General features: G+C 47.7%; 1 protein-coding gene and 1 pseudogene across 1 annotated transcript in view; both read left to right on the plus strand.

The window, feature by feature from the left end:
• Window positions 1–15059, plus strand: part of LOC148477352 (uncharacterized) — a 144897-nt gene extending 129838 nt beyond the window's left edge. The window contains exon 10 of the mRNA XM_088456852.1: window positions 10254–15059. Coding sequence (XP_088312978.1) covers window positions 10254–11887 — 1634 coding nt within the window. The 3' untranslated portion in view covers window positions 11888–15059. The remainder of the gene's footprint in view (window positions 1–10253) is intronic.
• On the plus strand, window positions 2374–2492 carry LOC148477353 (5S ribosomal RNA; annotated as a pseudogene).
• Window positions 15060–24450: the final 9391 nt, after the last annotated feature.

Genomic DNA, 24450 nt, shown 5'->3' on the forward strand with positions numbered 1-24450 from the left:
TATCCTCTTTGGTTTTCACAAGAGGGATTGGCCTGCCAACAAACAAACAAACGTTAGCCCGTTGGCTTCGTTCCGTTATTTGTGAGGCTTATGCACAGGAGGGCTTACCTGTGCCAGCCTCTGTTAAGGCTCATTCCACTCGTTCTGTGGGTCCTTCTTGGGCTGCTAGACGTGGCGCTTCTGCTGTTCAGCTGTGTAAGGCGGCCACTTGGTCTTCAATTCAAACGTTTTTGAGGTTCTATGCGTTTGACACCTTTGCCTCTCAGGATGCATCCTTTGGGCGCCGGGTACTCCTTTCAGCACAGGAGCGTCCCCGCCCTTAGTTGTACTGCTTTGGGACATCCCCAAGGTCAACCCTGTGGACCCCCTATGGACCCTGAAGTAGAAAACAAGAGATATGGTAAGAACTTACCTTTGTTATCTCTGTTTCTACGAAGTCCATAGGGTCCACAGGGCGCCCGCCCTGACGCACCTGACTTCAAATGGGCTGTGTGGCTGGTCACCGGTTTTCCGTCTCCCATTTCTGTGAGTATGGTTTCTTGTGTGTTCCAGTCTTCCTTCTCTCTGTTTAGTCTCCTCCTCCGGCCTTGGCTGCTTACCAACTGAGGTGCTGTGGCCGGGGGCGGGGTATAGAGGAGGACGGACCCAAGTGCATCCTGGGAGCAGCTAAAGTTTTAACTGCGTGGTGCTCATGGATCCAGATCCAGCTATACCCCAAGGTCAACCCTGTGGACCCTATGGACTTCGTAGAAACAGAGATAACAAAGGTAAGTTCTTACCATATCTCTTGTTTTTAGGCCAACCTCCGTTAGTCTTCTCCGTTCCGCTCTTGCACTGACAAAAACACCAGTTGCACTCAGGTCACTGCTAATGGCCGCAGATATCATCCATCTGTCCCTGACGCAAATCTGCTTTATTCTCCTATCATCAACAGCTGTTGTGCACTTTTTCCGGCCTTTTCCTTCTTTGTTTTGTATCGATTGTGTTTCCTGATAGTGTAAACAAAACTTTCTCTTTCATCCACTAGGGGACACTGGAGGTGCTTACGCTGGGGTATAGAGGCGTGGATAACTGGAGCCAGCACTTTAATTAATTTAGAAGTGTGAAGCTCCTCCCCCTCTATGCCCCATCATCCCTTAGTTTAGAAAATGTGCCTACTAGGAGCTGGTCACAATTTGCTGTACTCCAGCAACACATCTATTTTATTTCTTTATTTTTGACACTTTTAGGTACCCTTCGCCACCTCTCTAAAGGTGGGGTCCAGTCCTTATAGAAGGCAGGAAGGAGTGCACAGCGCTTATATGAAAAGCACTGACAGCTCCTTACCTCCACAGCACTTTTCTCAACAGGAAAAAGAGAAGTGCTGACTGCTGCAGAGAGACTTCCATCGGGGACCACGCGGTGAGTAACCACCTGCGCATCCCCCGGCTCCCGCCGCTGCCCAGCGTTCTTACAGAACTTAGTGTGCTGGGCAGCTAATGCAGACGGCTCCCTGCTCTGCTGACTAAGTGAATCCTCCCGCTGTTAAGGCACTGAACCCCGCTCTTACAGCGTGGGGCTGCTGATGCAGAGTCTCCTTACCTCCGCGCCTCCCCCTGCTGTTACAGGAGGCGCGGGCCTGAAAAATACTGAGCGCTACAGCGCGGCACAAGGCTCTCCCTCCCCCTGCTATTACAGGAGGCGCGGGGCTGATACTGAGCGCTACAGCACGGCACCTGGCTCTCTCTCCCCCTGCTACAGGAGGCGCGGGGCTGATGACTGAGCGGTACAGCGCGGCACCCGGCTCTCCCTCTCCCCGCTCATTAAGTGGCCTGGGGCAGATGATTAAGTGCGCTACCGCGCGGCTGCACCTGCTCTCCCTCTCCCCGCTGTACAGGTGAGGCGCGCGGGGGGGAGGTTAATGGCAGACATCTTGTAAAGCCCTTTAGGGCATAAAGAAGGGGCAGAGCTTAAAGGCAGCGCGGTTCTCTCTCCTCTACGCGGCAATGGCTGTATAGCAGCCGGGCTGCCGTTCTCTCATACATACTACATCTCCATTACAAGAAGATTGCATTGTAAGAGACACAGAAGGCTGGACTCCTCTGCTTCCATTCCTCTGCTGCAGGACAAGTACATCTCCTGATTACATCCTGGTAGAGAGGCTGTAAGTAACTGGGGTGTAAGTGCAGGGGAGTCTGATCTGTGGGAGGGGGGTTTCTCCTCTGTGTCCCACAGCCTTCTTGTTTTTTATCTTGTCTGTGTCTTTTCTGTTTTATGCTGTGTTTCTCTGAGTGACTGTGTGTACCATGTCCAACAGAACCAAGGCTTCTCAAAAGCTGTTTGTCTGTTCTAAGTGTAACAACAAACAGACCAAGCCACATGCCACGAGGTCCAGCCTACGGCCACACCACCCTGAACACGCCCGATCTCATCTGATCTCGGAAGCTAAGCAGGGTCAGACCTGGTTAGTACTTGGATGGGAGACTGCCTGGGAATACCAGGTGCTCTACGTTATTTGATGCTAACAACGGATCCACAGATGGCGATTACTAACTCTCCTACACCGCCATGGGCCACTGACTTGGTAGGAGTTATGTCAGACTTAGCAAAGTTGGCTGAGGCGCGCAGGTCTTAACCTCCCTGGATACCTGGGTTAACCAAATCTCCAGACACCCTGGGTCAGGTAAGGGGTGCAGCGGTGCCTGCACCCTTCACTTCCTACCAAAAAAAAAAAAAGGAACTGTCACAAAAGCGTACTCTAATGCCTGTTCTCCAGTCAGAAGAGTCGGTCGAAGAATTCCTCGATGCGCGGTACTTCTAAGACAGCATCTGTTGAGCAATGCAGCCTGATAAGCGGTTCCAAATTCCATTTAGGTTTCCGTCTAGCTTCCCTTTTCCATCATCCATGATGGAGAAGTGGGAAACACATCCTCCTATAGATGTGTCTGTTTCCCGTCTCTCTAAGAAAACAGCACTTCCGGTGTCGGGAGTTACTGTTTTAAAGGACCCTTCGGATCGTAGGTTGTAGACAACACTAAGATCTATATATAGCGCAGCGGTAGCTCAACTTAGACCTACCCTTGTTACCGCCTGGGTTAACAAGGCTGTGGTTTGCTGGGCTGTCCAGTCAGATTAGTGCTCGCATATCTGCGTCTGCTATTTCAGGATCCCAGAAGACCTTATACTGGACCTTCGTTTCATTCCTTTCGAGCCCTTTTGTGGTAGAGCCAGAAAGTTCCCACGCAACCGGAGGCGGCAGAGTTAAATGTCGTCCTCACACGGTTCCACGTAGACCAGAGCCTAAACCAGTTGAGAAACAGGTGGCATGACGGTCTTCCGTCCCACCTGGGGTCTCCTGCGGTGGGAGCCCGCTTGCAAGAATTTCAACAGGTTTGGAACTAGACCTCTTCAGAACGTGGATTCTTCAGAACCGTGGGCTTCGAATAGACTTCGAAGCCCCCACCCTCCACCTCGGTTCTTCACTGCGAATTCTACAGGAGGCACTCAGGTCTCTAGTGGTGTCAGCTGTGCTATTTCCGGTTCCGGAGCATTAGCGAGGTATGGGGTTTTTTTGTTTTTTTTACTCAAACCTGTTTAGTGCTCAAACCGGATGGTTCGGTCAGACCCATTCTAAGCCTTAAGCCTTTAAACCTGTATCTGAAGATGTATCGTCCATACTCATGTCAGTCATGATCGCTCTCCTTCAGTCATCAGGAGTGAACATTGTGAGCTTGAAACCAGGGGAGTTCCTATTATCCCTGGATATCAAGGATGCTTATCTCCTTGTTCCCATTTGGGAACCACACCAGGCGAGTTATCCTCGGCTCCCCGCATAATCCCTTATTTGAACGATCTGTTGCTCAAGGCTCCATCGGTATCTCTTCTGTTAGTTATGCCTTACTGACCAATCACACTCTACCCCAACACGGTTGGATAATCAACTTCAAGAAGTCAAATCTCAATCCGTACCAGAAACTTCTATTTCTGGGCATGATATTGGATACGGAATCACAGAGGATTTTTCTTCCAACAGACAAGGCCAGGGATATCCTGTTGTTAGTTCAGCTGGTCCTCAGAAAAAGGAAGGTGTCCATGCTTCTTTGTCTGCGTCTCTTAGGAAGGATGGTAGCTGCCTTTGAGGCACTGAAGTTCGGCCACCCCCACTCCAGGGTTTTTCAGCTGGACCTGTTAGCACAGGCATCAGGGTCTCATCTGCTTCTACATCGACAGATCCGTCTGAGCCCGGTTACCAGAGTGGCCCTTTTCTGGTGGACGCAATCCACCAATTTTTTAGCGGGCCGGAAATTCGGAGTGGGAGACTGGATCATCGTAACACGGATGCCTGCCTCCGAGGATGGCAAGCAGTAGTCCTCGATTTCCACTTTCAGGGTAGATGGTCTCCTCTAGAACAGACGTGGCCCATAAATGTGTTGGAACTCAGAGCGATTTACAATGCTCTGATAGAGACAATAGAGTTTCTACAGGCTCGTCCTGTAAGAGTTGAGGCCGACAACGCGACGGCCATCGCTTACATCAACCACCTAGGAGGAACTTGGAGTCGCATGGCTATGCGAGAAGTAACTCAGATCCCCTGGTGGGCCGAGAACCAGTCAGTAATCCTGTCGGCGGTATTCATTCTGGGTGTGAACAACTGGGAAGCAGATTACCTAAATCGACATTCATCGCGCTGATACGTCGATGGGGAGGTCCTCAGGTGGACCTCATGGCGTCACGACTGAATTGTCAGCTCCCGGTATACGTGTCCAATACTCGAGATCCGCAAGCGGAAGCTGTAGACGCTCTGACAAGTCTGTGGATCTATGACTTCGTTTACCGCTCCTTCCTCATCTTCTACAAAGGATACACAAGAGACAGCCTCTGTAATTCTTGTGGCTCCGATCTGGCTTCGGAGAAGTTGGTTGTCGGACCTTCGGTCCCTATTGCCGAATGATCCGTGGCCCCTTCCTCTGCGCCCGGATCTTCTACAGCAGGGCCCCTTTTCATACACCCCAACTTAGCACAACTGCGTTTCACAGGGTGGCTCTTAAAACCGATATCCTAGGATGCAGAGGCATCCCAGACGCTGTTATTCCTACCATGATACTCTCCAGAAAGCCAATTTCGGCTGTGCATTATCATCGCTTCTGGCGTGCTTATATCTCAAATGGTGTTCCAGTCGGTGTCTTCCGTCTAGGACTTTTCGTTTGTCTCGTTTCTGCTTGTCCTTTGGACAGGTCTGGATTCTGGCCTTCGTCTGGGAACCTTTAAAGGTGCAGGTTTGTGCCCTTTCCATTTTCTTTCAAGGGAAATTGGCCCTCATTCCTGAGGTGCTGACGTTTCTTCTAGGGGTCTTGCGTGTGCAGGCCCCTTTTATACCTCCAATAGCTCCCTGGGATCTAAACTTGGTGCTTCTGTTTGTTTAGTCGCCCATGTTTGAACCTTTGGAGGAAGTTGATCTTAAGCACCAGTATTAAAAGACTATCCTCCTCCTGACTCTTGATTCGGCTCATAGATTTTCAGATTTGGGTGCTCTGTCTTATAGCCACCTAGGGTGGAACTCCGGACGGTATCGCCTTCCTTTCCAGGGTTGTGTCAGCTTTTCATTTCAATCAGCCTCTTGTGGAACAGTCGTCGGTGAAGGACTCTGGTGGTTCTACCTTGGATATGGTTAGGGCTTTCCGCATCTATGTTGCCAGGACAGCGTCCCTTCGTAGTCTGAGTCGCTTTTTTGTCCTCTATGATGTTGTTCGGAGGGGTTGGCCAGCATCTAAAGCAGATTTTGGCATGTTGCATTCGGCTGACTATTCATCAGCCTTATGTTAGTGCCGACCGTGGGCCTCCTTCGTCCATTTTGGGTCATTCTACACATTCTGTGGGTGAGTCATGGGCGGTCGGTAGAGGAGCCTCCACGTCACAATTGTGCCGTGCGGCCATTTGGTCTTCAGTTCTCACGTTCATCAAGTTTTCCAAATTTGGTACGTTTGCTGCTTCGGCATACCGTTTTGGCCGTCTAGTTCTGCAGGCGCCGCAGAGTGCTCCCGCCCATTGGGAAAACTTTGGGACGTCCCCAGCGTAAGCACCTCCAGTGTCCCCTAGTGGATGAAAGAGAAAATGGGATTTTGGTACCTACCGGTAAATCCTTTTCTCTGATTCCACAGGGGACACTGGACGTCCACCTCTGCGCTCTTTGCCTGCCTGTTCGGCTTGTTCTGTATGTTGTATGATTCAGTTATTGTTAGTTCTTCTCTCCTTTTTATTACTCAGCTTGTTCTCCATCTCCTCTCGCTCTTCCATTTTCTAAACTGAGGGCTGATGGGGCATAGAGGGGGAGGAGCTTCACACTTCTAAATTAATTAAAGTGCCGGCTCCAGTTATCCACGCCTCTATACCCCAGCGTAAGCACCTCCAGTGTCCCCCGTAGAATCAGAGAAAAGGATTTACCGGTAGGTACCAAAATCCCATTTTCGTACTCCTGATGTTGTCACATTCCCACCAACTTCTCTTGCAATTGCTGCATATGAAAGACCATTTTCACATAACCCAAAAGACACAAAAGAAAAAATAAGATATAGTGTCCAGTGCACTTTCATGGGTCCACTGCGCCCATATTTTGAATTCTGAATTATTCTATATGTGCCTCCCCTTAAAAAGTGGGAGGCACATATAGAAATCGTTGTATTTCCTACACCGTTCACCTGATTTGGATGTAATTACCCTCAAATTAAATCTGAAAGTCTGCAGGTAAATCACATCTTGTTTGTTTCATTTCAAAACCATTGTGGTGGTGAATAGAGGCCAAAATATGAAAATTCTGTCAATCTCCCAATATTTATGGACCTGACTGTAAATATATTTGGCGAAATATAAAAATATAGAGATTAGATAGTGAAAAAAGTTATAAAGAAAAGTGATTAAAAACACCTCCTGTGCTGTCAGTCATTCGGATCTTTCTAAATCATTTTATGAATGTGTATAACAAAATTCTTCAATATAACTTTTGTATGTTATTTCAGAGTACCTCTCCAGAGGCTTCAGAGTAAGATAAAGTTTAAATAGTAGCCTAGAATAGCAGCTTTTATGTCCAAAATCGTGTGTGTTCTATGCCTTATAATGGTATCAGGACACTCAACTCTCTATGCTGCCATAAATATTTCACTATATAGATGGTATATCGTAACTCTGTTCCTAAATAACTACAGCCAGTTAAACATTTGATGACAATAATGTGTCATGTGATATTGACGAGGTTAGCTATTTCATAGATCACAGACTTGATAAATATTTATGTATCACGGCAATCTGAAATAATTTAGATCATATACTACAATGTTCTCCCTAGGATACAATAGTCCTGGAGTGCCCCACGGGTATATTAACAAGCTAGGTGGGTACACCAGTGCTCTTTCCCGATACGGGTATTGATCCTCACGTGCTCGCTAACATACACATCTCACACATATTATAACATATGACAATAAAGAATATTAGATCCTAATGCCGCTTTCAATTGTGAGAAGACCGGTAGCACTCAGGGAACGCCGACGCGCGTTTCGCCTGTGGCTGCTTTATCGAGGCAGTGCAACCAGATTGTTATCCATGTCCGGTATTTATTCTACCAGCTACGTTCCTATTCGTCTGTCCATTCTGTTCCGTGATCTCCCGTTTCTGATTGGTTATCGGGACTCCTGTGTTTGTTTCAAAATCCTTACCTTCGTATATGTCTCATATTATTGCTTAACGGTCCATGATGATTAGTGATGTCATAATTATCTTATTATTACTGGGATTCTTTATATTCTCTAATAAAAATATCATTAGAGAATTATTGTTTTAATAAGTTGCGTCTTTTCCTCCCAGACTCATTATCAAAGATTCCCCGTATTCCAGGAATCATTTATAAAGAGAGAAGAATGTTGTTTAGAGTATAATTGGTAAATCATCTTAATATCTGAGTATATAATTTCAGTATATCAAATGGATATCTATCCATTTGATATACTGAAATTATATATTATTATTCTACAATCCGCTTCTTGAATCTAACGCATCTGTGCTTCTTTGTCTGACTGAAATAACTTCCCTTGTAATGCAAATATTTGACCTCTGTTTATTGTGTTGAATTCAGCATTACATTTCCTTTCATTTGATATATGAATCATTGCACTGTGTGAAGTGAAACAATTTTTATAAGCATTTGAAGTTGAAGAACATTCAAATTTCAGAATGTGTCTGCAATTTTGGCCACCTGTGTATGTATGTGTGTGCGTGCGTGTGTGTATATATGTATGTATGTATGTGTGTGTGTATATATATATATGTATGTATGTGTGTATGTATACATGTATGTATGTGTGTGTATGTATGTATATGTGTGTGTGTGTATGTATGTATGTGTGTGTATGTATGTATATATGTGTGTATGTATACGTGTGTGTGTGTGTATGTATATATATATATATATATATATACACATACTCCCACAGTTGCTCTTGTAAACCAATCAGAGCATCTATCCCAAATGTAGTTACAGCTGACATCCCACAGGAACTGGTCATTTACTTTCGTCCTTTGATACGTTTATCACACAGTGACAAAATATCTATGTAGGTTACCCAGCAATAGTATCAGTATTCATCATCCCCCAATGTGCAGGGAATCATGGAAAACAAACTGTTCTTTCCCCAAAAGCTCAGACACAGGTGACACCTCAGGGGCCGTATCACAGGAAGTAAACGGATTTGGCCATACGATGCTCTTCACACCTTCCCATAGAAAACTTCCATCCAGGCCTCACCTGCAGAGCACTGACCACAACAGGTCTTTCCATTCATCAGCCCTCCTGGCAGGAAATGACAATCAGCATCTAATTTCCTGCAGTCACAGAAGTTGGTTATTTCTGTTGCAGTCATATACAAAAAGTGAATTTAAACACATCTTAAATATAAATACATTTAAACATGTCATAGACTATTAAATATACTCTGCTTGAATGTGTGTACATTACTGTTGGCACTAGTCCCATCTCCCAGCGCTGGAACGTGTCTATGCCAGGTCCCAGCATCATGCAGAGGCCAGCGCCCCCTGGGTCTAAGTGCCCCTGGCTGCAGTCCGGCTCCTTATCAATGGCTATCACATTTACAACTGGTGCCTCAGCGCTGATTGGTCCATTAAAAAATAAAGCAGAAACACAAGGGTTAACCCCTTCATTGCTATGGCGTCCATTTTAGACACGTGGGCCGGGTCTCCGGCCACAACCCCTCTGTGAAGTAATCATCTAAATCCGTCTAGTGGAAGGCCTAGAACAGGCTCCCCGGGTCAAAGTTCTGTCCAGTGTACAACACGGGGAGGTCTAACCGTGACCTCAACCCCCTACTGTGTATCTAATGTTACCACTCTGTGAAGTTTTCATTCAAAACAATCCAGTGGAAGGCTCAGAACAGGCTCCCCGGGTCCGAACATGCTCCCTCGGTCAAAGCTTTGCCCGGCGCACTCTGCTGTGAGGTACGACCGGGACCCCAACCACTCCATTAGGCTTTCCAGGCAAAATTGCTACCCCTCTGTGAAGTTTTCATCCAAATCCATAATAGGCTGCCCGGGTCAAAGTTCTGCCCAGTGTACACCAACATGAGGTTTGATCGGGACCCTACCTAAACCCCATAAAACCTGGCTAGGATCCAACCAGACCACCTCGCTTTGGTTTCATCCCAATCGAGGAAGGGGTGTATCTCCAAGTTAAGTTTTATTATGTGATGTCGCCCAAATCCATCCAGTGGAAGGCCCAGAAAAGACTCCCTGGGTAAAATTCCTGCCCAGCTTCCCCGGGTCAAAGTTCTTCCCAGCGTACACCAACGTGGGGTCTGACTGGGACCTCATCCCCTTAGTATGTCTTCTGGGATCCAATGTTACCACTCCAGTGAGGGTCACAAAAGAGTCTCCCCGGGTGAAAGTTCTGCCCAGCGTACACTAACAGGAGCTCTCACTGGGACCCTAACCCCCCTAAAACCGGGCCAGGAACCAACTGGACCACCTCGCGTTGGTTTCATTCCAATCAGTGCAGGGCTCTCCAAATGCATAACCGGGCAAACAAACCGACCAATTAATTTCTTATATAAGATATGCGTTTCATATACATTTAGGCCCTTGCAGCACCGTGAGCAGACTGTGAAGGGTATAGTTACAGCGTGATTGCATGTCTTGTTGGTGTTAATTATGAATATTAGAATATTGTGTTATTACAGCAACAGAACAAATAACGTTTTATATTTATTCCTTAGGAGGTGGGAGCGTGGCAGTGTTCCCCAATGATGATGAGCAGACCTGGGATCTCCCCACACCCCCTGATCAGCGCTTGTCCCGGAGTCAGTCCGACATGTTCTCCCCCCAACCCCCACACGTCTTGCGCTCTCAGGACCCCTACACTGACCTCTTACATGATACTCCAGCTCGGGTCAATCCCTTCTCACAACGAGAAGATCTGAAGGGTGGAAGAATCAAACTTTATGACACCCCAAGCAAGTCCGTCATTTCTCTGACTTTTGACCTCCCCCCACCAGTATCGTACCAGCTTAGTAGTCCAGTGACCCCCGAGCCCATGGTGGATGCACAGTGTGATTTTTCTGAGATAGTGGCAAGACCAAGGCGCTGCCGATCTCTGCCTTCCTCCCCTGAAATCGTACGTAGAGGGAGCCTATGTCCTGTCACCACCCCGGTGCAGAGATGCCGCCGTAAAATGGGGGAGAGCAGTGATTCCTGGCAGGCACCTTCTGTGAGCACAGTAGAAAAAGACACAAGTTGCAGAAAGGGCGGCAAAGTGAATGGCATCTTGCCAGAAAGTTTCCAGGACTCTTCGGCTCTCTCTGCAGGCATAAAGTCTCCTAGAAATTTACAGTCCTCTAGGAATACTGAAGTTGTGCAAGGTAAAGAGTGGACTTTAAACAATAGCATGAAGCCCTCCAGCCACGAATGGGAGAAGAGGCAACTGACAGACACTGGGATTCTTAACGAGACACTGAGAGATTACGTGAGGGACATCCCCAAAGTGGGGGCCGTCTGTAATGGGGATCAGTTTGCAGAAAATCCTACCCTGCAAAGTGGAAATGACAGACCGAGGGGGCAGAAGGCAGGAGATAGCGCTCTCTCTGCTCCTGACTGGGAGGTTGATGCTTTTTGTACAGATGATCTCCAGGAGAAAGAGAGTCCTCCTGCGGGTACACAATGCCTACAGTCTAGTGGGAGATCCAAGGACTGGAAGAAACCCTGGGAATCCAATGGGGCAACATCAGTGGACAATCCTGAGTTTGGTCATCGAGGAACTGGGGAACCTATGGATTGCTCCAGCAGTCCGGAGAGCACAGAGGAAAACGCTTTCTGCCGCAGGCCGCTGCAGTTACACTCCAATGGACCTCTCTTTGCTACGTCACCTCCTCCTCACTCATCATCTTCTTCTACACCCTTGTCTTCCCGTTCCCCTTCCCCACCTGTTAGCACGTGGCAACTAGAGCCACCAAACATCCCAAATAGTATGAGCTTTCCGGACAACAACAATGTAGTCAGTAGCAAACCCACAGGATGGGTAGGACTGCTCCATCCACATCCACTAGGGTCCGTGGAGGGCAACTTATGGGAAGGAAACCTGCCTGGCCTCGGGTGTGAGGGTGCAGAGAGTGGTAGCATGGCCCCTCTCCATGCATCCTCCAATTCTGTCCTGGACCATGAAGAAAGTGTGTCCTGTCCTGCCTGTTGTCTGGGGGGCTTCAGTTTCATATCGGTTTGCCGTAGGTCACCCCCGGACACATCCCGATATCAAAACTTGAACTGTGAAGCAAGTCGTGGACTCATTCACACCTCGCCCCGGCTGAGCAGTCCTAGGCCGGGCCCCAGTAGGAAGCTGCCAGAAGCTCAGACTTAGGGGTGTGCGTAGTATGACTCCGCAGGTTCTGCACCTTTCTGCAAAGTACCTGACGTACACAACTCTCTGTTTACATAATTGGAGCTGTGACGGCAGATGTGGCTGTTTCCTGTCCTTCACTCCGAGCTTGCACAAAGCTTTAGCCGATCACTGGTGCAGACAGGACAACGCTAAAGAAAATTAGTAATTACAATAAAAATTAACAAAAATTGGCCGAAGCATCGGTTCACCAGCATGGCTGCCGACTAAGAGGCCCTATCTGTATATTTATTTATAAAGCAATCCTGAGTTTCTCTGCTTTACATTGAACGTCTTATGTTTGGAAACAGCAGCGGGGGAGAAAAGCTCTAGAATTCCAGATCAGGGGACCCTAGAGATCCAAGTCATTAAAACCATATATATTTATGATATTTCTGTTATTGCGGATCGGTGTGGTGAATAGCCTGCATTACACATCTGCCTGGGGATGTAAACTCCAGAATAAGCTTAATATTACACAGCAGAGTTTGTATAAAGTGCACCAACACTGTCTCTTTGCTCCAAAGGCCAATATATAGGAGTATGGTTAAAGTACAGGGGTACATGCATTCATTAGGAAGTGGCAGCATCTCCGAGGCATGGGGCACAAAGTGTCTCTGTGAGGTTCCTAGTGAATTAATAGGCTTCGTTCTCACAGCTGCTCCCACGGTGCACAGGCGACATGTCGGCATCCAGGCGGTTGTTAGTTGACCATAATTTAACCGATTATCTTATAGTTCTTTCAAGTGAAGTTGCTGGCGCTAAGCAGGCAGCACCAGTGTTATATACCGTGTTCTAATGTACAGTGCGAAACATCAACACGTACGTTCTGTAAGGTTCCTCTGCGAGGCTGCAAACACTGATGTTTATTTATGATTATAATTTATTTTTATACCTTATCAAATACTTATACTTCAATGGTTTCAAAGCTAATTTCCCAGATTGACGTGTTAGTTTTTTGCCATTTGTAGTGAATTGCGCAGGCTGAGGTTGTGCGCTGGGCACAGTTGTGTATAATATGATGGCACCTTTCACAGACCTATAGTAACCTCCTGACACTCGCTCACCGTTTGTTTTAGTATCGCACTATCCCACACACCAGACTTTATCCTGATGACAGACACGCGTCAGACCACTGCGGTTACTGCGGCACTTCCATATCCCCCCATCCTCTCTGCTGTATCCCGTGTCTGCTCTGATCAGGACTCACTGTATCCCGTGTCTGCTCTGATCAGGACTCACTGTATCCCGTGTCTGCTCTGATCAGGACTCACTGTATCCCGTGTCTGCTCTGATCAGGACTCACTGTATCCCGTGTCTGCTCTGATCAGGACTCACTGTATCCCGTGTCTGCTCTGATCAGGACTCACTGTATCCCGTGTCTGCTCTGATCAGGACTCACTGTATCCCGTGTCTGCTCTGATCAGGACTCACTGTATCCCGTGTCTGCTCTGATCAGGACTCACTGTATGCCGTGTCTGCTCTGATCAGGACTCACTGTATCCCGTGTCTGCTCTGATCAGGACTCACTGTATCCCGTGTCTGCTCTGATCAGGACTCACTGTATCCCGTGTCTGCTCTGATCAGGACTCACTGTATCCCGTGTCTGCTCTGATCAGGACTCACTGTATCCCGTGTCTGCTCTGATCAGGACTCACTGTATCCCGTGTCTGCTCTGACTCACTATCCCGTGTCTGCTCTGATCAGGACTCACTGTATCCCGTGTCTGCTCTGATCAGGACTCACTGTTTCTCTTGACAATCCTTCATGTGTTTTATGGGTCTTCTGTACTTTGTCTCTAAACAAGCACTTTATCCGACTTCTGCCCTCTGACCTTGGATTTGTCCGGCTGACCCCTTGCCTGTCCCTACAATGCACTTTATGTCCTGTCACTGAATTTATACTTGCTTTGCTATGAAAACATTATTATTATTAATATGGCTTTGTCCTCTGTCGGTGGCCGGCCCTCGGTCTTGTCCTCATTTGTTGCTACTGACTTGATGAACCTAAGCACTTAGCCTCGCTGCATCTACAGGCGCGGGGCCCTGACGCTCATTTGCCATTAACGCCATGAAAATAAAATGGTCTTGTGTTCAGCGATGACCTCTCCCACCATTACCCAAGCACCTGTCACTGTACACGTCATGAATGGTCCCGTACACTGCCGCACACTACCTCAGTGCATGCAATATCCCTCACACCGCACATGGAAACCTTATGAGGCCTCTGGGCTCCCATTCACCATGTTTTCTGCTTAGTACCCCCCAGCGATGCAGCACCATACCGGAATATAAAGCCCCCTCTGACTTCCCCTTAATAGGGAGCAGTGGTGGTGTTCTTGCTTACATTTTAGCATTTTTGGATTTTCCTTTGATTTAGGAATTGTGTGCGCTGTTGAAATTCCGATTGTTTTATGGTTTGGTAAGTTCATGATAAACAGATACACCCAAAGCTCGTGCTGAGAGTCACAGAAACATTTCATAATGGAGCAATATAATGTGGCAGACAGAGAGGTCCCTACTTCTATGCAATCCAGCAGTCTCCAGGACCTACTGATGACCAGCGTGGAGATAGGCTTAGCCCACCCCTCCCAGCCTTGTACTCAGTGTGTACTGAGTGCAGCTCAACTGCAAATAGAATACTTAGTACTCTAACTTGCACCAAAGTGGACAAACATTGAACTTGTGACTCCGCTCCCTGAGAGATCTTCAGCCCAGACGGTCACATCTCCACCACAGAATAGCCAGATGTCACATAGACCCCACGTGTATGACTCCTGTATGGAGCTTCTGGACATTTGATCCGAGCCTGTCTTCTGCTCCTGATTGCTTTGCCTTGCACTAGAGAGGGCTGTCCGGGACTGTGTGTCATGTACCTCATGCGTTCTACTGACTAATACATTTTTGCTTTAACAGTAATCCCAAACGCGGTACGTTTCGCTTTAATTTATAACTTCCAGCAGATTAATTTCCTTGAAAAATCCTGTTTTCAAAATGGCCGTGCGCTGCGCCCTTTGCAGCTCTGTAAATAATGTTTTCTTTCTGAAATCCGTGGCCCTCCCGATCTCGTAATCGTGCACTGCCGATTTGTGTTCATTTTCTTGATTTTTATTATTTTTGAAAATGGTACCCAAAAAGAATGCTAGTAATATATACAAAGCTTATTTAAAATGTTTAAATAAAATTATATATTACAAAAAAAAAAAAAAGTAGTCTGTTTTGTTTCAGAGATATGTATTTGGTTTGTTGGTATAACGTTATTTCTTCAAAGACCAGAGTGATAAATTAATTGCAGTGAAATATGGAAATATTTCAGATATTAGTGATTTATAAATAAACACTATATATATTTATATATATATATGTATATAAAAATTGCTTGAGCACAATTTAGTATATTAGTAGCAAATATAATAGTCCATATATAGGAACAGAGGCAAAGTGAAGCGTGTACGTATTGTAACATGGGGTACAGACAGGCAGACACTCGGTGAAGCAGTGTCTTTTTAATGGTAGCAAACACTGGACTTTACCATACGTGAGCATAGGCCTGGATACACACAGGCACATAACAGAAAATAAGCAAATAAAAGTAAATGCCTCAGCACTCCTTGTGTTTAACAGTCAGCAATTGCAATCTTTGTGGACCTTCCAGGTCCTAGCACCCTAATGCTAGCTTGTCCAGCATCAGGACCAAGAAGAATCAGGTGTGTGGGAGTTTTAAACCCTTCCTGTGCTCTAATGATTATTCCAGCTGGGTCTGTGTAAATGCTAAAACCTGAAATTCCACACCTCTGCTAATGCAGAATGCACAGGTTTCAATCCAGCCCCCCTTGGAGGGAGCTGATTCCACCAGAATGCGGGCAATTCAGGTGAGAGACAACCCCTCTCACTGCACGTCTTCCTTGGTGACACCCTTCAGTCTTCCAAACCACCTTTCCAGGTGTGTATTCTTCATACCCCCTGAACATGGTGTGTTCTGGCAGAGGAGCAACCATCCTTATTTCTTGCGGACACCTGGATATGCTCTTTTCCGCTGCCCCGCAGACAAAGTATCCCTCAAAGAGCCAGTGTAACATCCGAGTGGTCTAGTGAGAAGTACTGGGACCGGACTTACTTCTTGCCGGATAGCTTGTCGCCGTGTCTCAGGAATGCGATGTGGTCGCTGCTTTACACCCACTTTCAGGTATATTTATGTTGTGTTCCACCAAGGTAGTGCGTCCCGGCAGGAAAGAAAACACACCCTGATTATTGCGAAAATGTGGGATACGTAGCGTCCATACTAGACAGTCCCGCCTTATATGACCCGCTCTCTGCAGTCATTGCAAACAACCCTGGTATCTCCAGCTGTGTTTTCTTGAGGAAGGGTGACATTCGGGGTCACAGGCCAATGGGGTGCAATCTTAACAGGTCGCTCATTCCCTGATTTCTGGCATTTTTGTCATATATCCTGCGGTCTCATACAGCTCCAATACTGTAACTAATTCCTCTAAATTCTGAGCATCAAGGTGTTTGACCCAACGCTGCATATTCCGCCCTAAGGTTCTTATACACTGATCAACGACCACCGTCTCTACAATTTGAGCGGCAGTGCGGTCTTCTGGATGGAGCCAACTCCACCCCTGTCTGGCGAATTCTGCAACCTGCTTCCGAATAGGGACCCCTGGTAATAGGGCCCATTTGTGGAAGCGCTGCGCTTTCCCAGAAGGAGTGAGACCTGACCTGGCCAGAATAGCACTTTTAACTAGGTCATATATCTCTGCATTAGCAGAGGACAAATCAGATAGGCTTTCTGAGCCCCACCAATGAGATAGGGGACAAGTATATCATCCCAAGTATCTGCTGGCCACTTTAAACGCTGTGCCACCCTCTCAAATATCAGCAAATATGCCTCTGAGGCAGACATTTTCTTCAGATGCCCTGCACCTGTGCTGCCCAATGACTGAGTCAGCAACTGCAACATGTGTTCCTCTGTCTTTTGGTGAGAGGCCAAGAAATTTACTATAGTGTTGAAAAACATTTTTATAGTGGGAGGTGTATGTACCAGTGTAGGTGCTTTTATATAACAAGCCAGTTTACACAAATATCTTTCTTTCAGCAAACCAGCCGTAATTCAAGTTTAACACAGAAAAAGAAAACATTTCCTTCAGCAACGCAGGAGTTAAATAGAAAACAGGGGAAAAAACTTCCAGCACTGCAGTAATTAAACCTCAGTATTGTATTGCTTTGTTCAAATAGGTGAACTTGATTAGACAGCATACTAACTGGTGAAGATACTAATCATCATTTTTTTTATATCTCAAGCACCTTTGTAAACAAAAAGGAAAGTAACTTTTTTTTTTTCTCAGTACACACAAACCGCTTTTGCACAATAAGTTGCACAATGTCCTTATTATAACTGCAGTTTTTCTGGTCGCGTACACAGAACGTTTTGCCTTGGCAGATCCTTCGCTACGCCGTGTCCTTACTGGCCACTATTGCAGACCGCCTAGCGGAGCCTGCTGTAATTCCCCCCATGGGGTTATCACAGCAGGATGTAATGCCCCCTTTGGGGTTGTCACATCAGGTTCAGGCAGTACAGGTACCTGTACCCCCACCATGGGTAGACATACTCTCTAGTGCAGAGTCTGAGGCTGCATCTAATGCCTTTCAAACCATGTTGGAAGGTAGGTTTACTCTATCCAGTAAACCTTTCACATGTTTTGTGTTATCACAGTCCATGCACAGATGCTGATCTCTCTAACCCTGACTCCCCTCCGGAGGAGGATGAGAGTCGGTCATAAATTAATATTCCTGTCTTGGAGCGAGCTGTCAGATCCATCTTGTTGTTAAAAAATGATGAGCCAGCCCCTAAATCCAAGCAACCTCTGTTTAAACGACAAAGAAGCTTCAGCAGAATTCCCTCTATCTGATCAACTAGCTGAAAATATGGCTGCAGCCTGGCAATCACCTGGTAAGATGTTTCAACCACAAAAATGTCTGACCTCATGTTACCCTTTTCCTGCGGCTCATTGGGCAAAATGGGGAACACCCCCTGTGGTGGATTCCCATATTCCACGTTAAATTACAAGCACTACATTGCCTATTACTACAGTTATTTCCTTAAAGGATCCTACGGTTGGGAAGGTAGAAGCTTGTCTGAAATAGATGTACTCTCTTTCAGGGGTTGCCTGTCCAACCAGGGCTATTGCATGGGTGGATAATGCTATAAAAAGCTGGGCTGACGCACTTGAAGACTTTTCCCTCAGAAGCTTCTAGGGATCAGATGTTGTTTGTTGCTCACATTCGAGATGCAGCTTCCTCTATTGGAGAAGCAACATTAGATGCCAGTCTCCTAGCCTCCAGGGTTTCAGCTGCGACTGTATCTGCCTGCCGTACCCTGTGGCTGCGCTCATGGAAGGCAGATGCGGATTCCAAGAAGGGCCTTGAAGGGTTACCCTATAATGGAGAGATTTATTTGGCCCTGACCTTGACAAGATTGTAACCACGTTGGCAGGATCGACAATGGCATTTCTGCCTTCAGCTACTTCTACTACATCTTTTAATTCCTTTCATTCTCAAGGAAAGCCAAAAGGCCAGTCCTTTCCTAGGCAGTTGGCCTCAACGAGGGCCGCCAAACCCAGAACCAAGCAAACCTGGAAAACTAGACGCTCTGCTTCTAAACCCAAGGATAAACCCTCAGCCTGAACCATCTGGGGATTCTCAGAGTGGGAGGCCGACTCCTTTGGTTCGCCCTGTGCTGGTGTCTAACCACCACAGATGCTTGGGTAAGAGAAGTGGTCTCTCACGGGTATTTCTCAGATGGCCTCCCTACCAGTTTTTCTACACAGGTCAGACCCGAACAGGGCCTTACAAATCCAGAAAGCTATACAGTCCTTGCTGCAAGCAGGGATAATTATGCCAGTCCCACAATCTCAGCCAGGGACCTGTTATTATTCTACTCTCTTTCTGGTTCAGATACCGCTGGATATTCAGGACGCATACCTACCTGTACCTATTGCATCCTCATCAGCTATACTACAGCAACACTTCCAAATTTCAGGCTCTGCCCTTTGGACTGTCCACAGCTCCATGGGTGTTTACCAAAATTATGGCTATCACAGCGGCTCACCTGTGTGGTCTGGGTATCCAATTGCTACCATATTTGGATGACCTCCTCTTAGCAGGTTTCCCAGAGGTGCTTTAAAGCCATCTACATGTAACCACTGCTTTCCTTCACAAGCACGGATGGTTAGTCAACTGGAAAATGTCCTCCCTGAATCCCTCATTGATTTATCTGGGAGCACTGCTGGATTCTCAGGATCAGAGAATCTTTCAGACAAGATCTCCACACTCTTAACTACAAGTGCGCAGAAGTCTTCCCAGTTACTGAGTATCGATCCACTCGAGAATGCAGGTTCTGGGATCCATGGTGTCCACCTTCGACATGGTGGAATATGCTTGGTTCCATTCCAGACCTTTGCAAAGGCTGGTCCTTTCCAGGTGGAACGGGTTACCCCATCGAATCGGAGCTCAGATGATGGTGCTCTCTCCAGAGGTGCGTCTGTCTCTGTCTTGGTGGCTATAGATATCTCATCTAACCGACAGTCGCCCATTTTGGATCCCGGACTGGGTAATCCTAACAACGGACGCCAGTCTCCGGGCCTGGGGCGCAGTGACTGGTCCGCACTCCTTTCAGGGCTGTTGGACATCAGTCGAATCAACCCTGCCAATCTACATATTGGAACTTCGAGCTGTCTACAGGGCCCTCAAACTGGCCCAGCACATACTTCACGGAAAACCTGTACAGGTTCAGTTTGACAATACCACAACAGTGGCTTACATCAATCATCAAGGAGACACTCGGAGTTGGGCAGCGATGACAGTCATGTCACACATTCTGACATGGGCCGAGGGTCGCCTCCCGGTCATCTCTGCAGTGATCATTCCAGAAGTTCTCAATTGGGAAGCAGACTTCCTCAGCCGTCACGATGTGCATCCCAGGGAATGGTCTCTACACCTAGAGGTGTTTCGACTCCTAGTGAGCAGATGGGGTCTCCCAGAGGGGGATCTTATGGCCTGAACAAGAGATGCCAAAGCAATCTTTGTAGACGCATTGTCAGTGAAGTGGACCTTCCAGTTTGTGTACCTGTTGCCTTCGGTCTCCCTTCTTCCTCGAGTCCTGCAGAAGTTCAAACAAGACATCACTGGTACTCAGATCTTTGGAGTCTCCATCGGCACTCCATTCCTACTATCTTAACGTCCGGACCTGTTGTCTCAGGGTCCTTGCCTTTACCCTGACCTGGTTCGTCTGGCTTTGACGGTGTGGCTCTTGAGACATCCGTCCTGAGGTCTAAAGGATTCTCTAGCTCTGTAGTCAACACTATGCTCAGAGTACTCTGTTTGGATCTACCACAATGGCGTTGTACCAGTAGCTACAATCCTCAAGTGTTTAGGATTTCCAGAGTCCTGGCCTTCCTTCAAGCTGGATTGGACCTTGGATTTCGCCTTGCTTCACTGAAATTGCATGTCTCTGCTCTATCCATTTGGTTCCAGCGTAGACTTGCTCCACTACCGGATGTCCACACCATACTGGTTTGGTTCCCCCCACTTAGGATAATCTGGGTCCCTCGCTGCCCACTGGGCCCAAGGTAGGAGCCTGTGTTGCTTGCTGGGTGTTCTGCCTCTACTCAATAAATGTGCAAATAAAGGCATCTGATTTATAGAGATGTATTGCTGTGAGTCTCTGTGCCTTTATTACCCCCATCCCAAGTGGAGATGAGGACAGAGCAGTGCAGTGAGTTGTACATATACTTAGCACCAGCATATTTTACAATACTTTGCAATCAAAACTCTGCCATTCACACAGACAATTCTGTCCACAGGCAATTAACCAAAAGTAAATTTTTCAAGAATGGGAAGAAACCTGGAGCTATACCACACAGACACAGGCACCAATGGCAGCAGTTTTTGCCAGTGATAAGAAGGCGGCCATTATCAGACCAAAAAATCCACCTCTTATATGTGGAATTATTTTTACCAAAATCCTCACAATTGTCAAGCCATCTGTAATTGGTATGTAGTGCCGGCGCCGGAAGCCCAAATGCTATATATCCCGACTGGGGTGGTAAATACCATAACCCTCCCCGTCCTCCTCCTAAGCCTCTCTTAGTGGTGCCTAACACTAACCTCCCACTGGTGGTGCCTAAACCTAAGTCCCCCTTCCCACCCTACATCTAATGCTCCTGAGGTGGTGGCTAACCCTAACTTCCCCCCCGGTGGTGATTAACCCCCACTTTCCCTAGCCTAACCCTCCCCAGGGGGTGCCTAAACCTAACCCTCCCCATGTCTAACACCTAACATGCCCCTCTTACTTTTGTTAGACATGGCGGCTGTCAAGATCTCGGTGTCGGGTTAAAGATAGGAGTCGGGATTTAGACTTTTTTCTTTAAGCTCAAGTCGGTCTTTCCGCATTGTGACTCTGGCGGACTGCATTCCAGACGCCCGTAAAGTTAACTACATCCCAGCCATCTGTAGAGTTTGTGAAGCAGAGGTAGGGACATTAACCATCTATGAACCCCTTCCCTGTTACATCATTTGCACAGAATTCATGCAAAGTTTCTGGCAAAATCTGAAAATGATGCTAAAGTTATAATAGACAGTCCAGCATCAGCTAGCTCCCTCTTCTCAGCTAGATCCCAGCACTTGCAATATGTACTTCCAACATCTCATTAATGATCGGAGGTAGTCCTGCATCCAATTAACTAAGGCTAACTATCCAGGATTCCTCAGAAGAATCCTTGAGCACTAGGCCTGCTGCTGGGGGGTGGATCTTCATCTTAGAAGGGGATCAAGAAGACTACTAGTAGTTTAAAAAAAAAACTATTGACTATGCAAACATCCTTTGCTGATGGAAGCAAGTATGACAGCTGTCACCCAGTTGCACAGCAGATCACTGAAGCCATGATGGCTATGCTAGTATTTGATCTGTGTCCAATATCCGCCATTAATGCTTCTGGTTTTAGGGCGCAAGTGGGTCGATGGTGTGCACTGTGCATGTGCACGACGGAGGGAGCTCCGTCGTGCGCATGCGCGTGACGCGACGAGTGAAGGACTTTCCTTCGCTCGTTGTGTCTGATCAAAGGGGGCGTGCTGTCGATGGACAGCACGCCCCCTTTGGTGGGCGTGCCTCCCAGACGGGGGCGTTCCCAAGGGAACGCCTACCGTCAGAAGCCGGCCTAGTGATGTCAGTGGGAGTGATTTTGGCTCTGATAGAGCCAAAATCACTCCGGGCCTTGCGGTTGAGAAACTGAACCGCAAGCTTCTGCTCGCAGTGGCGATGGTCAAGACCATCGCAACCATCAACCTGCACGCTCGTATATGCTGTGGGTGGTGACCCACAGCTATACGAGTGCCCAGGAGGACGCTCCATAATTATGGAGGTGGGCCCTGATTCAGAGCGAGCTCTCTGGTCAGAGCGTTCGGCTCTGAATCAGGGCCTTAGACAGTTAATTGAGGTCCTATGTCCCTGCTACCAAATTCCATCTCAATTCTATATTACATAAACAGCATTCCCCGCTTGTATTGTTAAACAAAATGTAATTATTGCCCTACAAAATGCCATTGTATCCACTTAACCACAGATATGTGGACAAACGGTCCTGGTGAGACAAATGATTACATGACTGACAACCCTCTGGGTGGGTGCATCACCTTCAGCAGCAGGAACAGCTGCAGCATCATTCATAGGTAGACTACTAAGAGGCATATACGGTGTCAATCTGTTAGAAAAACTAAGGGATATGGAAAAAGAGACCTAGAGACTCATCTTTTTTGGGGCACTCAATATTAATACAGATAAAACGTAACCTTTAATAGTGTTATTTAAAATTAGTAATAATAGGATATATACATATACACTCAAAAAAGACGTACAAAAAAAAAAACAAGTAAGGGAAATATGTATACAGTAATAATGAGAGAAATCTCAGTTATATCTGCAGCAATTGCAGTAATCACAGGTTCTGCTACTCCAAAGTATAGAAAAAATACTTTGTTAACCAAGAGCAGTAATTTACTATAGTGGCAGGGAATGCATCAATCACACATTCCAATACTCTGTATACGTCAGAATGCATCAACTTTGTTGTTTATCAGAATCCTGTATAGACAGCACTTATATTCAAACATCTCCAGTACAATTTATAATACTTCAACAGTACCTCATTCCATATAGTCAGCAGAAGTGATTTACCGCTAGGCAACACAAGCGGCTGCCTAGGGCTCGGTGGCTCCCAGCTGAAAGGGCTGTGTAATGTTTGCCTGCTGAGTGTGACAGTACCTGTAACCGGCGCCGGCGGACTGACAGCACATTGACCAGCTGCAGGGTGCTGCTCTGGCTCACTCTCCTCTCCCCTGCACTGTGCTGCTCTGGCTCACTCTCCCCTCCCCTGCACTGTGTGCTGCCCTGGCTCACTCTCCCCTCCCCTGCACTGAGTGCTGCTCTGGCTCACTCTCCCCTGCACTGTGCTGCTCTGGCTCACTCTCCTCTCCCCTGCATTGTGTGCTGCTCTGGCTCACTCTCCCCTCCCCTGCACTGTGTGCTGCTCTGGCTCACTCTCCTCTCCCCTGCACTGTGCTGCTCTGGCTCACTTTCCTCTCCCTGCACTGTGTGCTGCTCTGGCTCACTCTCCTCTCCCCTGCACTGTGTGCTGCTCTGGCTCACTCTCCTCTCCCCTGCACTGTGTGCTGCTCTGGTTCACTTTCCTCTCCCTGCACTGTGTGCTGCTCTGGCTCACTCTCCTCTCCCTGCACTGTGTGCTGCTCTGGCTCACTCTCCTCTCCCTGCACTGTGTGCTGCTCTGGCTCACTCTCCTCTCCCCTGCACTGTGTGCTGCTCTGGCTCACTCTCCTCTCCCCTGCACTGTGTGCTGCTCTGGTTCACTTTCCTCTCCCTGCACTGTGTGCTGCTCTGGCTCACTCTCCTCTCCCCTGCACTGTGCTGCTCTGGCTCACTCTCCCCTCCCCTGCACTGTGTGCTGCTCTGGCTCACTCTCCCCTCCCCTGCACTGTGCTGCTCTGGCTCACTTTCCTCTCCCTGCACTGTGTGCTGCTCTGGCTCACTCTCCTCTCCCCTGCACTGTGCTGCTCTGGCTCACTCTCCCCTCCCCTGCACTGTGTGCTGCTCTGGCTCACTCTCCTCTCCCCTGCACTGTGTGCTGCTCTGGCTCACTCTCCCCTCCCCTGCACTGTGTGCTGCTCTGGCTCACTTTCCTCTCCCTGCACTGTGTGCTGCTCTGGCTCACTCTCCCCTCCCCTGCACTGTGTGCTGCTCTGGCTCACTCTCCCCTCCCCTGCACTGTGTGCTGCTCTGGCTCACTCTCCCCTCCCCTGCACTGTGTGCTGCTCTGGCTCAATCTCCCCTCCCCTGCACTGTGTGCTGCTCTGGCTCAATCTCCCCTCCCCTGCACTGTGTGCTGCTCTGGCTCACTCTCCCCTGCACTGTGCTGCTCTGGCTTACTCTCCTCTCCCCTGCACTGTGTGCTGCTGTGGCTCACTCTCCTCTCC

The sequence above is a fragment of the Taudactylus pleione genome, unplaced genomic scaffold (genome assembly GCF_031769625.1).
Source record: "Taudactylus pleione unplaced genomic scaffold, aTauple2 ptg000722l, whole genome shotgun sequence".
Lineage (NCBI taxonomy): Eukaryota > Metazoa > Chordata > Amphibia > Anura > Myobatrachidae > Taudactylus > Taudactylus pleione.